Below are 14,034 nucleotides of genomic sequence, written 5' to 3'. Positions count from 1 at the left end.
GGCGAACCTATGGCACGGGTGCCAGAGGTGGCACTCAGAGTCCTCTCTGTGGGCACGTGCAAACAGAGTGCCCCCCCCCACATCTAGACTGGCCTGGGCCGCTGGGCTCAATTATTAGCATTAAACCTAAGCCCTAGTTTTGGGGAAGCAGTGTAGGTAACCCTGTTAAGCGCTGTTAAACTAAAGCGTGATCCCTTACCTGGAAGTAAGCTCGGTTGCTGGCAATGGGGCTTGCTTCTGAGTAAACCCTCCTAGGGTTGTGATTCACCCGTTGGAAGAGTTGCAAGGTTGCTTCAAAGCAAAGCCACCGACCACCACCAAGCTTACTCCTGAGTAACACACGCCTCGGAGCCAACCGTTTTTTCTAAACAAAAACCTCAGTATTCAGGTTAAATTACCGTGTTGGCACTTTGCGATAAATAAGTGGGTTTTGGGTTGCAATTTGGGCACTCGGTCTCGAAAAGGTTCGCCATCGCTGCCTTAGGAAGTGCTGAGATTGAAAAATGCTCTTTCAGCTCTGTTCATGTCCCTTTCATGTACTACAGGTAAATTTTAAAAAATCAAGCTCCTCCCACTCCCCAAACATTTCATCATGTTTCTAATTTCCAAATGATTAAAGAGGCAGTTAATCTTTCAGTTACCTGGCTGAAGGGTTTCCCGCCAAGCTCCTAAATCAATGTTGGGTATATTTTCACAACTCTTAAAATCTTCAGGAAACTTTCCAAGCATGAAAGCATCAAGGGGTAATGCAGTGAGATTTGTATTGCCACAGATCAGTCTGGATAAAGAATATTTGCTGAGTTCATTTCTTTGAGAAGCTGTAAAAACATTGCTGTTTTCCCACCAAAATCTGTAGAGAAGAAATAAAACTGTAAGATATTAGAAGACTGCTATACAACATAAGGTTGGGTATGCTGATGCTCATTGATCTTAGTGGATTTTACCAAACATAATTGTGTTGGACTCCAGCCACAAGTTGTGTGTAATAGATATGGCACACATTTCCCCCAAAATAGTTGGCTTTCTATGTGTGCTAAGAAATAGTCAAATAAGAATAGGGTTTTATACCCACTTTTCTCTACTGTAAGGAGTCTCAAAGTGCCTTACAACTCACCTTCCCCCATTGTGATGTAAGTGGGGCTGAATGAATTCTGAGAGAACTGTGACAAGCTCAGGGTCTCCCAGCAGGCTTTGTGTGAAGGAGTAGGGAAACAAACTGCTTCACCAGATTAGAGTCTGCTGCTCATGTGAAGGAGTATGGACTCTAACCTGGTTCTCTAAATCAGAGTCCACTGCTCTTAACCACTACACCATGCTGTCTCTCAATTGTAACTCTCCTTTAATCAGCAGTTCTTGGAAATATGTGCCTCATTATAAAATCTGCCACCAAACATGGAAGCCTTGTTCACAAGTTACAGTGAATGCATTTACATCCTGTGTGTACATCTGTTTGTAATAAAGAGCCAAAATGTGTTCACATTACAATTGAAACTGGTGACCAGTTCCTGATAAATGTGGGGTTTAAATCACACATTGAATTGAACATGCAACATGAGAATTAATCAATGCATGTGTTAGGAAAAATCAAGTATTCGTTGCATGTAGATAGTGTATTCCTTTACTGTCACTTGTATACAGGGCTATTGAAAAATATGAGCGACAATAAGGGGGAAAATTATGACTTTTTTATTAGAAAAAAAATCTGCTGTTGAACCACTATTTCTCTAATAGTGCAATTGATTGGGGGGTGGGGGGTGCAATGTAATTTAATCTTCTGCTTGAAGTAATTTACAGATTTGTTCTGAAAAAGAGGCACTGTTGAGAATGCCCAGTACTCTCAAATCAGTAGGAATTCAAGGACCTTGTATTTTCACAATGGAGCTAAGTACTTAGCAGGGGCTGATTTATTTTTATAGATTAACCTCTTCAAGGATCCATAGAATGTGATACAATGAGATCACTTTTGAACAATTTGAACACACAAAATTAAAATTATCGTAACAAAAGATATTTCTTGGCCATTTCTTGGTCATTTGAAGAAAAATAGTTAAGACTGGGTTGATAGAAGTTATTGAAAATAACTTGTGAAAACATTATTCCATCTAGATCATTCCTCACTCAGAGAAGTCAACATTTCACAACTGTTCCAACTACATAAGGTGAATTTGTATGAAGGACCAGATAAATATTGGATAGTAAACATGACAGCCAACCAAACAGAGGAAAATAAAACTACCTGTCCTTCCTTCCTTCCTTCCTTCCTTCCTTCCTTCCTTCCTTCCTTCCTTCCTTCCTTCCTTCCTTCCTTCCTTCCTTCCTTCCTTCCTTCCTTCCTTCCTTCCTTCCTTCCTTCCTTCCTATCCATGTATGTCCTCTCAGCATAGAATTCCCCAGAGTGTCTCTTGAAACAGGCAGGGATTATGGCTAATCTACTTTGCATGCAAAAAGTTCCCAGATTCCTTCCCAACATTCTAAAAATTAAAAGGATCAGGCAGTAGGTGATGAGAAAGACCTATATCCAAAACCATGGATATATCCTATATATACATATCCAAACTATATCCAAAACCACTGTAAGTCAGAGTAGATACTGTCATCTATAGACAAAGGGTCTGATGCCATAGGGTAGCTTCATCATATGTTTAAAGGAAGAGTCCCTGGTGAAAGAGCAAGGTAAAAGCTTGGCAGGATCAGTTGCAAGGACTGCATTCACATTAACTTCCCTGCACGCACAGTTCAAACATCCCCAACTAGAAGTTAAAACATTGGCTTTGTCTGCCTATCGCATATACCAACACCACCTATAAGAGTAAAAAGTTGAGATCCTACCAAAATCTACCCATGTTCATTTTCTGCTCCTGACCTGGTACCAGAATATTTGAAATCAAAGCAAGATGAAGAAAGAAACAACACAGATGTACTTACCGGTCACCCTCTCTTAGTGCTTTCATCTGTTTTCCAATGATACAAGCAAACAATGGGCCTGTTCTGGCACCTGGTAAAAGGTTTTCAACTATACCGCCTAGCCAGACATCAATGTTGTTGGGGTTGCCATATAATTCCATGATTGTTTTAGCAACGTTCTTGTTCTCTATTGCTATTGCCAGGTCAGTTTCTGTTGTTACTCTTGGCAAGTCACAGAATTCTCGCCATTCATTGTAACCTACAAATATTACATAGCAAAATTCAAACAGCTTTCGGTTAAAGGCTTTACTACGTGAGATGTGTTTTATTTTTAAAATGCTGGACCAAACCTGCTACAAGAGATAACCTTGGATCTTCTTAACTTTGAATATGTGGCCCTGACAGTGACGTAGCGCCCAGGGGGAGGGGGGGTACAACACCACAGGCGGAACTGTGGTGGAGGCATGGCCGGGCTGTGGAGGGGCAGGGGCGCCGCGGCAGGGGCACAGTGCATGTGCGTGCCCTGAGCACAGTTTTCCCTCGCTCCGCCTCTGGGCCCTGATGATTGTTGTTAGGGTTTGTTGTTCTGAATACTATTATACCAATACTAATATTGTATGTTGAGCCTGACATAATCAGAAAAGGGCAGGTTAAAAATAATTTTTTAAAAATCAAAATCAAACATTAAAATGTTGAGACATGACATGAAAGATACATTTATCATAGTGACTTCCTTCCTCTCCTCCGAAGAGCTCAGAACACTTATCTGTCAAATCAATAAGTGCTAGGCTTGCCATTTTCCTCCTGGTAATTGGTGTGTAGGGGGGCTTACCAAAAGATGGAGGAAGGGGTCTAGACTGGCATTGCAGTGATTTCTCTGGCGATGTGCCAACACCACTCTGGCACACATCAGAACTGGTGGCATTGCATCACCAGTGATGCAGAGATACTGTGATATCTGGGTAAAACCTGTATAATAGAAGCTGTTTATCATAAAGTATTTGACCACATACCACAGCAACTTGTGTCACCAGTGATGCAATGACATCACTTCCTATGAGGTGCTGGGAGCGACATTGCAGTGTTTCTGACAATGTTTCTGTGATTCTGACCTAGGTTTCTCCCACTGCTAAGTCCTCCTGCAGCCGTGATGACTGATGGCTGGGGATAGGGCCTGGGGTGCAGATTCCCCACTCCCAGCCCTAGTAAGTGCTACAGAATTCAGTGTCACTTATCTCCAGTTAAGCATTCTCTGGACTGCACAAACTTGTGATTCAGAACATACTTGCTTGGAAATAAGTCCCGTTGAATTGACTGGCACTTACTATTGCATAAACATGCACAAGTCACTTGTCTAGAATGAGATTCATGCTGAATGAACAAGGCATCCTGCAACCAAGGCATCCTGAAACCCTGCAACCTTATTCACATACCATATACTCAAGCGAAGTCTCTTACTGATAGATTCAACTAAGTGGAGAAAAGACTATGAGAAAGAAAAATGGTCTGAAAACATGTACAGAAAACATGTATCACAGTGACTAAATTTCTTTTAAAGTACAATTTTCACTGCCAGTTAATTAACTAATATTACATTCTGATATAACTTATAGTTGATATTACCTAAGAAATCTACAGCAAATTTTGGTTTCATCATCCACTTCATAGTACAGCTCTGGGCAGCAGTAAAAAAGCCAGTCTTTATGGTCAGAAACGCTCAGGCTCATTCCGCACATGCAGAATAATGCACTTTCAAACTACTTTCAGTGCGGAATGGCAAAATCCACTTGCAAACAGTTGTTAAAGTGGTTTGAGAACGCATTATTTTGCGTGTGCGGAAGGGGCCTCAGAAAATAGAATGGGATTTGGAGTGAAAGCTCCAGCTGAACATTATAGAAGTTCCCCCCTTTTTTGCACGAACAGAAGTGCCCTTCTGTTTGGACAGTACAGGTTTAAATACACTTACTTGCTCTGCATTCTAAGAAGTAATGGATCAGTTCACAGCACAGGACATTAAAAGGGCAATATACCTGGGAGCCCATGATCACGTCCCCGTTGTAAATCTAGTGATGCTAAATCGAGTGAACCATTATTAGACAATACAAAGAGCTTCCTAGTTAGTTCCTCATTCAGCAGTTGATCCTGTACCTGGAGCTTTGCGGCGGTTGCCAACATCCCCCTTAGCAAGGGGTCTAAACCTCCTGAAAAACAAAGACATAGTAATCGTAGCAGTAGTAGTGGGGCCAAGAAATCACCAGATTTGAGTTAACTCGTTCAGTATTTTAATGTAACCTCAACTTTAATTTATGCTCTAAAATGCTTTCATCAGCTTTGCATGTCCCAGCCCCTGTTTGACAGTCTGGATGTCTATGAAATGAAAATTTTCCTGATCTGACAGGAATTCAATTCGTAATATCTTTGCAATAATGTAAAAAGATGTAATTAAACTGCAAAAAGTACCTTCTTTAATGAGTCTCCAGGGTGCAAAAAAAACCTCATGCAAATTAAGGTTGGGAAGATTTGGGTCATTCTGATACTCTGTGTTGAGTCTCTTTATTACAGGATGAATTGCAGCGTGAGCAAAGCGAAAAGCTGCTGTAGAAAAGACATTGGCTACGGTGGGATCTGCTGTGTGACTGTAACCTTTATAAGGACCAATGTATTCATTAAAAGCGTCTGGACCAATAACTTTGGGGATGTAGTCTCTTATGGTAATAATCTGAAAAAAAGAAAAGAAAACCGAAATATTTACAGACAGGATTTGTAGCCTAGTAATACAGCACAGTGCAATCTTATATAAAATTAGTTCAGTCTAAACCCTTGAAATAAAGGCTGCAATAAATCTTCAACGAATTAAACTGCTCATTTGTATGAATAAGTCACTGAATAAGACTAGATGGTTCTTTTTGCCTGTATTCTTAAGACTGGGACATCTAGTAACAGCAAGACAAGGGGCCTTTCCCCACTTACCGTTTGTGGTGCGCTACCCGCAGCGCGAGTCATTTCTGGCGCGGGGTCGTGTTCCCCACTGCCCTGCGCTCTGCGCGGGGTCATGAAAGGTGGCGTTTTATCAGCGCCAGAAATGACTCATGCTGAGGGGGCGGGAGAGCGGCAGAGTCGGGGCGGCTGCGTTGTCGCCGCCTGGACTCGTGGGGAGCACCGCTGGACCCCGCGCTATTTGGGCAGAGTAGCGCGCAGCAAACAGTAAGTGGGGAAAGGGCCAAGGTGAGTTGGATGCAGACTAGCATTTTGGTAGGCACAAGGACTAGGAGTGTAATCAAAATATGATTATTGTTCTTGACTTTTTTGGATTTAAGTATATTAAACTGAAGAATTCTTAGCATTTCCAAAGAAAGCCAAATTGGTATGTTTTTAAGGCTTTTTTCAGCTATTCAAAAAAATTTTTACTCCAAATTGGGAAATTTTTATGGGTCTCTGAACCACATGTTTGTTTTCTGATAGAGGCACCAATTGGTAGCATAGCTGCTGGTGATTCTCCATAGAAGAAACCCTGAGTTTGATAAAGATTGGGTTAAGGGGTCCGATTTTATGGACCCCACAAAGAGGGTGTGCCATTTATCCTTCATTGTTTCCACTGTTTCTGGTGCAAATTGGACAGTGGCAGATTATGGGGAATTATTCCAGGATTCTGGCAGAGTGTGTATGTGTGCTATTTTTCAAGGTAGAGCCACCAAATATTCAGCATAACTCCAGGTGACTCTCTTGCCATGAAAACCCCAAGTTGGGTAATGATTGGGTGAGGGCGTCCAATTTTATTGACCCCTAAATGGAATGAAACGATTGCGGGGACCTGCAATATAACTCTAAGAATGCAGTCCTAAACCTACATACTTGGGATTTCCTTTAGCAAACATGCTTTGAAAAGTCTTGACATCTACTGGTCTTTTTAAAGCAACAACAACAATTTGACCTTTTCCTTTTTTCCTAGGAAACTAATGTGGAAATAGTGTGATTTTCAGCAATAGTTTCCTACTACTGGCCACAGTGATATAGTATTGTCGAAGGCTTTCACGGCCGGAATCACTTGAGTGCTGTGTGGTTTCCGGGCTGTATGGCTGTGTTCTAGCAGTGGAGCAAGTGGAGTTGCCTTCTTTGTTACTCACAGACAATGTTTCTTCACCCACTCTGGACACTCCAACAGATATATATACTCCACTTGCTTTCCCAACATCAGATCCTCTGAAGATGCCAGCCACAGATGCAGGCGAACCGTCAGGAGAGAATGCTCCTAGAACACGGCCATTCAGCCCGGAAACCACACAGCACCCAAGTGATATAGTAGTTTCTTAGCTTCAAGTTTTGTTGAATGCACATTCCAGGGGAGAGTGGGAGCTAGAGCTACAGCCAGCCTGAAATAGGCACTGGGTGGTCTCAAAATGCTCAGCACTGTTTAATTGCATTCTTTATCTTAAACATTCTGAGTCTTGTGTGAAAACAGTATTGTTATGGCCTGTGCTATTCCCTTGTTTCCAGCAAAGAAATAGCTTTCTTTCCCAAATGCTGAAAGTGAACAGAAAGTGTTCATTTAATAGACACCCAGGGTTCAAACTAGTCATTCCCTAAAGTTCATTGTGGAAAATGCTTGAATCTATCTGCAGGCTCGGGAACCAAGGGAACACTTGCTGCCAGCGGTAAGTCAATAAAATCAACGTTAAAAGCTATGAAGCATTCTTGTCAGGGCTGCATGAGGGGTGCTGCTTTTCATGGTACTGAGATAGAAGCAAAGTTGATTTTTATACCCTGCTTTTCTCTACCTTTCAGGAGTCTCAAAGCAGCTCACAATCACCTCCCCTTTCCCTCCCCACAACAAACACTCTTGTGAGACAGGTGGGGATGAGAGTTCTGAGTGACTAGCCCAAGGTTACCCAGCAGGCTTCATGTGGAGAAGAAAAAACAAACCTAGTTTACCAGGTTGGAGTCTGCTGCTCATTTCTCCAGATTAGAGTCTGTCACTCTTAACCACTTTGCCATGCTGGCTGTCCCAGCATAAAAAGTATCACCAAGCAAATTGAATCCTATTAAAAGCCTGGTAAAGGAGCAGGACATTTTTTTTCTCCATGTTGTTGGCAACTCTAGCTGTGAACTCTTTCTATCTACACAACCTACATACTTGTAAAGAAATACAGCAAACATACTACATGTCTTCATAGCATTTTGTACGTACAAAGACACTGGATCATGAGGGGTGACTCAGAATTTCTACTCACTCGGGCTAAATTGTTACTGGGAACCAATACATCATGACTACATGTTCCCCGTGTATCTAAGCAGTGAGAAACCCCAGAAAAATCCTATAGGACTGGGGGGGAGGGGTTAATGACAAAACATCAAAGTATTAATAGAATTCTATTTGTTCTATGAAGAAATATATGAGAGAGAGCTTTCTGGAAGCAAGCACACTCTTTTAAGGCACCAAAGCTACTGGTCCTATAATTTCCCCAAAGAAAACTCCCTGTGCTCATTGATATTTTGCTTTCTGCAAATTCACAGCTTTCCATCCTGTCCTGTATCTCCCCAATGAAATGTGGCAAACTGACTTCAGACTATTTCTAAAGGTGCCCCCTTAAAATTCTGATGGATGTTATATTTCAAAAACCATTGAGGTCTAGTGATTAGAGGGTCCAATCAGGGTATAGATTTGACTCAAGCAGCAACTTAGGCCCCTTCAGCACACGCAGAATAATGCGTTTTCAAACCACTTTCACAACTGTTTGCAAGTAGATTTTGCCATTCCGCACAGCTTCAAAGAGAACTGAAATTAGTTTGAAAGTGCATTATTCTGCATGTGCGGAATGAGCCTTAGAGACCAACAAGATTTGGGGGGGTATAAGCTTTTAAGACTCAAAGCTCCCCTTTTCAGATACAAGTAGAAATGGAGATCAGAGCCCTTTTATTCCAGTCAGAAGGTGGCAAGAATGTTATAAAGAAGGGAGTCAAGATAGAAAAGGTGCACTGAATAAGAATGTAGGAGGTTAAGAGCTCGTGTATCTAATCTGGAGGAACCAGGTTTGATTCCCAGCTCTGCCCCCTGAGCTGTGGAGGCTTATCTGGGGAATTCAGATTAGCCTGTGCACCCCCACACACGCCAGCTGGGTGACCTTGGGCTAGTCACAGCTTCTCGGAGCTCTCTCAGCCCCACCTACCTCACAGGGTGTTTGTTGTGAGGGGGGAAGGGCAAGGAGACTGTAAGCCCCTTTGAGTCTCCTGCAGGAAAGGGGGGATATAAATCCAAACTCTTCTTCTACAGATGCTAATTTTATACCCCTTGCTCTAATCAAGCTGATTACATTTTGCATTGCACCTTTGCATCCGAATCCCCTTCCCTGTGGTACCCTCCTCAGGTTTTGACTAGGATATATGGGCTCAGGAATCTCTGTAATTTGTATCTGATGAAGAGACCCTTGACTCTCTAAAACAAACATCTCTGAGATGCTGCTGGACTCACATCAAGTTCTTTTACTGTAGACAACATGGTTGTCCTCCTAAAACTGATCAGGATCTGGGACATCCAGGTCTGAATGCTCACTCAGCCATGAACATTTGTTGGGTCACCATGGGCTAGTCCAGTGATGGCAAACCTTTTTGAGACCGAGTGCCCAAATTGCAACCCAAAACTCACTTATTTATCGCAAAGTGCCAACATGGCAATTTAACCTGAATACTAAGGTTTTAGTTTAGAAAAAACAGTTGGCTCCGAGGCACATATTACTCGGGAGTAAGCTTGGTGAAGCAACCGTGCAACGCTTTGAATGGATGAATCACAGCCTTCGGAGGGTTTACTCAGAAGCAAGCCCCATTGCCAGCAACCGAGCTTACTCCCAGGTAAAGGATCATGCCCAGGCCAGCCTAGGGGTGTGTGTGTGTGGGTGGGGGGGTGATTTTCCGCCCCCCACATGATGAACTCTGTCCACGCGTGCCCAAAGAAAGGGCTCTGAGTGCCACCTCTGGCACCCGTGCCATAGGTTCGCCACCACTGGGCTAGTCACACACACTCAGCCTAACTTACTTTATATGGCTACTGTAAGGTTACAATGGTACAGGGGATGATGACATTAGCAACTTTGGGTTCACGCTGGGGACAAGGGTATAAATGATGTAAATAAAATAAAGGCTTTGACTGTTAAGGAATATTAACAATTTGTGTCAAAATCCCTGATTTCAGCCAAGTGATTTTTAAGGCAAAATCCATTTACCCTAAAGGTAGCCAAAATCCATAACTCCATTGTAAAAAATTGTTAAGCGGTCTCTTGTTCTGGATTCCATGATTGGCCCATCCCTTTGACAGGAAATGTCATTCCTGTATATAAGATGAGACAGATTTTAAGATATCTTGCTCACAAAATCCATTAGATAGAGCCATTTATACCTTTCCACAGTCAATTCATGGTCTCCTAAAATCATACAGTTTGTTATAGAAATGCTGAAAAGTGTTCTTTCGTGAATGCTTTTATAATGTAATGGGGCTTATTGAAGCATATAGAAAAAGCTTATAAGTAATACTGATCAAAAGAAAGGAAATGATATATTGCATTGTAGATTTAAGATTACATTGGACTTAGTAAAGCATAATGGGATGAATATGAAGTATAGAGAGCTAATAAAATACATGATGGGTTTGATATAATATGCAATAAACTGAACAGAAAAATACTGTATACACTTTGATATAGTGCATATTGGAAATTCTGGCAGGGATGAAATAGTTTCATCAGATAATGCACTTCATTATATGGGTGGGGGGAGGGGGTTACACTGAAAAGGCAAGTTCCTACAAAGTACAGAAGTTGTGGTCATCACCACACTGCTAGCAGAGGCCAGCTTGGCTCCTCTGGCTCATTACTTTTGGCTTTCTGTGATGCTTTTTGTAAATTAACCATGCTCACAGCAAAGCACCTATCTGAAACATGATAGATTATTAAGAAACTGAACATCTGATTGTAAGGGTCGGTTTTCTTACACAGTAGCCTGCCAAATCATTAGATTTGCTGGAAGTAGGATGCTATTTGAGCTCATTTTGCTGAAAGCAATCAAACACCTTGGCTCAGGTGATTGCTACCATTCACCTTGGCTTGTATGATTCTCTTGTTTTTGATGCATTCCCTGTGCATTCCGAGGGCCATAACTCAAACTTTCGATACCTAGTCCATCCAGTTGTTCTCAAAACCATCCCCAGGAATATAGATATATACAAATATTGTTTGGGAGAAAAATGAATGGTATCCCTGGATTGACCCTGTGGAAAATGATGCATAAATATCTGTATTAAAAATATGAATAGATCTTTAAGAGTTCTGCTGCCCTTGCAGTCCTATTTCAGCAAAAGAAAAAAACCCAAAGTTGTTAACTTCTTTGCCACATATTGGACTATCTTTGTTTTAGAATTCTCTGTTTGGGTCCTAGTGCCTACCTAGTTCTGTTAGGTAGGCACTAGAACCCAAACAGGGCATTCTAAAACAAAGGTGGTCCAACATGTGGTGAATGAAGTTACAATTTGGGTTTTTTTCTTTTGCTGAGACAAAGTATAGGCCAAAGTATAGAACACTTTGGGACCTCACTTCTACCTTCCCACCTTTAAAACTTGTCTGGTTAATATTTACATACTTGGACTTGACTTTAATAATAGACAAGGTATTGCTGATGACTTTGTGCCCATGGGCAGGTTATGCTTAGAACATGCTCTATTGCTGTATCCTAGTTATGCTCAACACTTGAATACTGGTGGGGGGACCCAAAAAGATACAGGTGGGTGAAGTGTCTGAAACTGGGTGGGTTAGAGCTTATACATTTCATTAACCCATATTATTGGTTATTGTGGCTATAGTTATATTGTCAGCAATGGAGCACTTTAACTACTATGTCCAGCAACATCCTTGAAATGACAGAAAAACTTGACCATGCCTGACATCCACTATCAATTGTGCTTATGCCCATGCCTTTTGGGTGGTGTAACTTCGAGGCCCAGGATGTGATGTTCCCAGCTCTAAAGGCCAGTTAACTCCACACCCTGGGAATGCTTCCAGCCTGCCCCCTTCCTGCACTGATGAGGCTGACTGTGACTTGGGAGCACTGATGCAGCACTCAGTGTCATTTTTGGGCACCCTGGAGCACTGTGGCGTTTTTGCCCCTTTGCCAGGGTAAGTGCCCCGGAGAGGCCAAATATGCACTGCTCCCAAGAGTCGATTTGCCCTCCCCCCGGATGGGGCCATTAATTGCTTAATCTCAATTAAAAGTGCTTTAATGGTAATAGTACATTGTACATAGTACATTTAATAGTACATTGTTACTTCTGCGCTTCATTTCCAAGGTTTCAAACCTTTGGTTTGCCTTTTTTATTCACAGATCTCACCTTTTAAATGCAAGTTAATGCCTTTCTGCCTTTCCTCAATTTTTATAATTCTTGTGTGTTTTCTTGTATACTTTTTTGGATTTCTGATAACCCTTTGGATATCTCCTGCCTCAAGCTTTGCACTTCCTTTCTTATCCCCTGTTGTGTGTTCTTTTCTGCTTGCCTAATTCATTTTTGTTTGTTCTTTTAAGCTTGTCTGATTTTTTTTGGAGTTCTTTCTTCTGATTGCTTAATTTGATTTGTCACTGTCTATATTTGCTGTATCAACATTTCTGAGAATTTTTTATCCACTCTGGAGTGTTACGTTTCTTATCTTCCTTTATCTTCTGAATGTTTTGTCATGGCTCTTTGCCATTACCTTTTGTATGTATTTCTTATATGCTCAATTATGTTATACAATCTGTCCATATACTATCACATAACTAAATAACACTATTCAGAAAAAATACACATTTCTTCATCTACTGTGCATATGATATATAATGATTTCAATTAGCCAGTTGATTCAGGCACTGCAGCCCATTACCTACTTTATAAAGCAGATAGTTCAGCTATTTCAGTCATAGAATCATAGGCTGCTTCAAGACGGCCAAAAGCATGGCAGCGTATGACGCTTTGCGCCAATTGGGCGCACGCATCCTAAAAGCGCGAAGCCATTATTGCAGACAGGCGGAGCGCGGGCGCCCGCAGCCCCGCAGAAATGTGACTGCTCACGCCTGAGCGCTTCGGCGGAAGCGGGCGTCTCAGCGACGTTAGCTTCTGGCAAGACTTTAACGGCCGCGGCAGGCCCGACGCCATTTATGTGACGCATAGCTCCGTGGCGGCTGTTCGCGACTGAAGCGGAAGCGCCGAGCGCGCTACATGGGGAAAAAAGAGTGGCTTTTAAAGCGCTTTTCTGAATACACGTCTTGGCCGTTTAGCGTTTGCGACGGGCGCTGACTTCGCGCGCTGCTGCTTGGCATAACGCCTACCGGCTTCTGACGCTTTCTTTTTCCGCTATGAACGACGTCATATTTTGCCCGTGCGGAAACGGCCATAGAGTTGGAAGAGACAACAAGGGCCATCAAGTTCACAATCCCCGGCGTGCAGGAATACACAATCAAAGAACTCCTGACAGATGGCCATCTAGCCTCTGTTTAAAAACCTCCAAAGAAGGAGACTCCACCAAGGCAGGTATATTCCACAATCAAACAGCACTTACTGTCAGGACATTCTTCCCACTGTCTAGATAGCTCTTTTCCTGTACCTTGACTCCATTATTCCTTGTCCTAGTCTCTGGAGCAGCAGAAAACAAGCTTGCTCCATCTTCAACATGATATCCTTTCAAATATTTAAACATGGCTTTCATGTCACCCCTTAACCTCCTCCTCTCTAGTTTAAGCATACCAATCTCCCCAAGACTCTCCTTGTAGGCCATGGATTCAAGATCTTTTAACATTTTTGTTGCCCTCCTCTGGACTCGTACCAGCTTATCAATATCCTTCTTGAATTGTGGTGCCCAGAACTGAACACAGTATTCCAGGTCAGGTTTGACCAATGCAGAATACAGTGGTACTATTACATCCCTCAAAATAGAACTATTACATTCCTCAAAATACTCTTATTGCTGCTTCCCAGAATTGCATTGGCTTTCTTGGCTGCCATATCACACTCATATTCAGATTGTGGTCTACTAAGACTCCCAGATCCTTTTCACATGTACTGTTATCAAGCCAGGTGTCACCCATCCTACATCTGTGCATTTATTTTTTTTCTGTTTAAGT

General features: G+C 42.1%; 1 protein-coding gene across 4 annotated transcripts in view; it reads right to left on the bottom strand.

Moving 5' to 3' along the window:
* TPO (thyroid peroxidase) overlaps positions 1-14,034 on the bottom strand; it is a 105,328-nt gene that overhangs the window by 35,822 nt on the left and 55,472 nt on the right. For all 4 annotated transcript variants that reach the window (XM_048508657.1, XM_048508642.1, XM_048508650.1 and 1 more), the window contains 4 exons: positions 5,365-5,623; positions 4,935-5,105; positions 2,926-3,163; positions 642-850 (listed from right to left, as the gene is read on the bottom strand). In XM_048508657.1, coding sequence (XP_048364614.1) covers positions 642-850; positions 2,926-3,163; positions 4,935-5,105; positions 5,365-5,623 — 877 coding nt within the window. The remainder of the gene's footprint in view (positions 1-641; positions 851-2,925; positions 3,164-4,934; positions 5,106-5,364; positions 5,624-14,034) is intronic.

This window comes from Sphaerodactylus townsendi, linkage group LG01 (assembly GCF_021028975.2).
Source record: "Sphaerodactylus townsendi isolate TG3544 linkage group LG01, MPM_Stown_v2.3, whole genome shotgun sequence".
Taxonomy (NCBI): Eukaryota; Metazoa; Chordata; class Lepidosauria; order Squamata; family Sphaerodactylidae; genus Sphaerodactylus; species Sphaerodactylus townsendi.
This window is presented reverse-complemented; position numbering and strand designations above follow the sequence as displayed.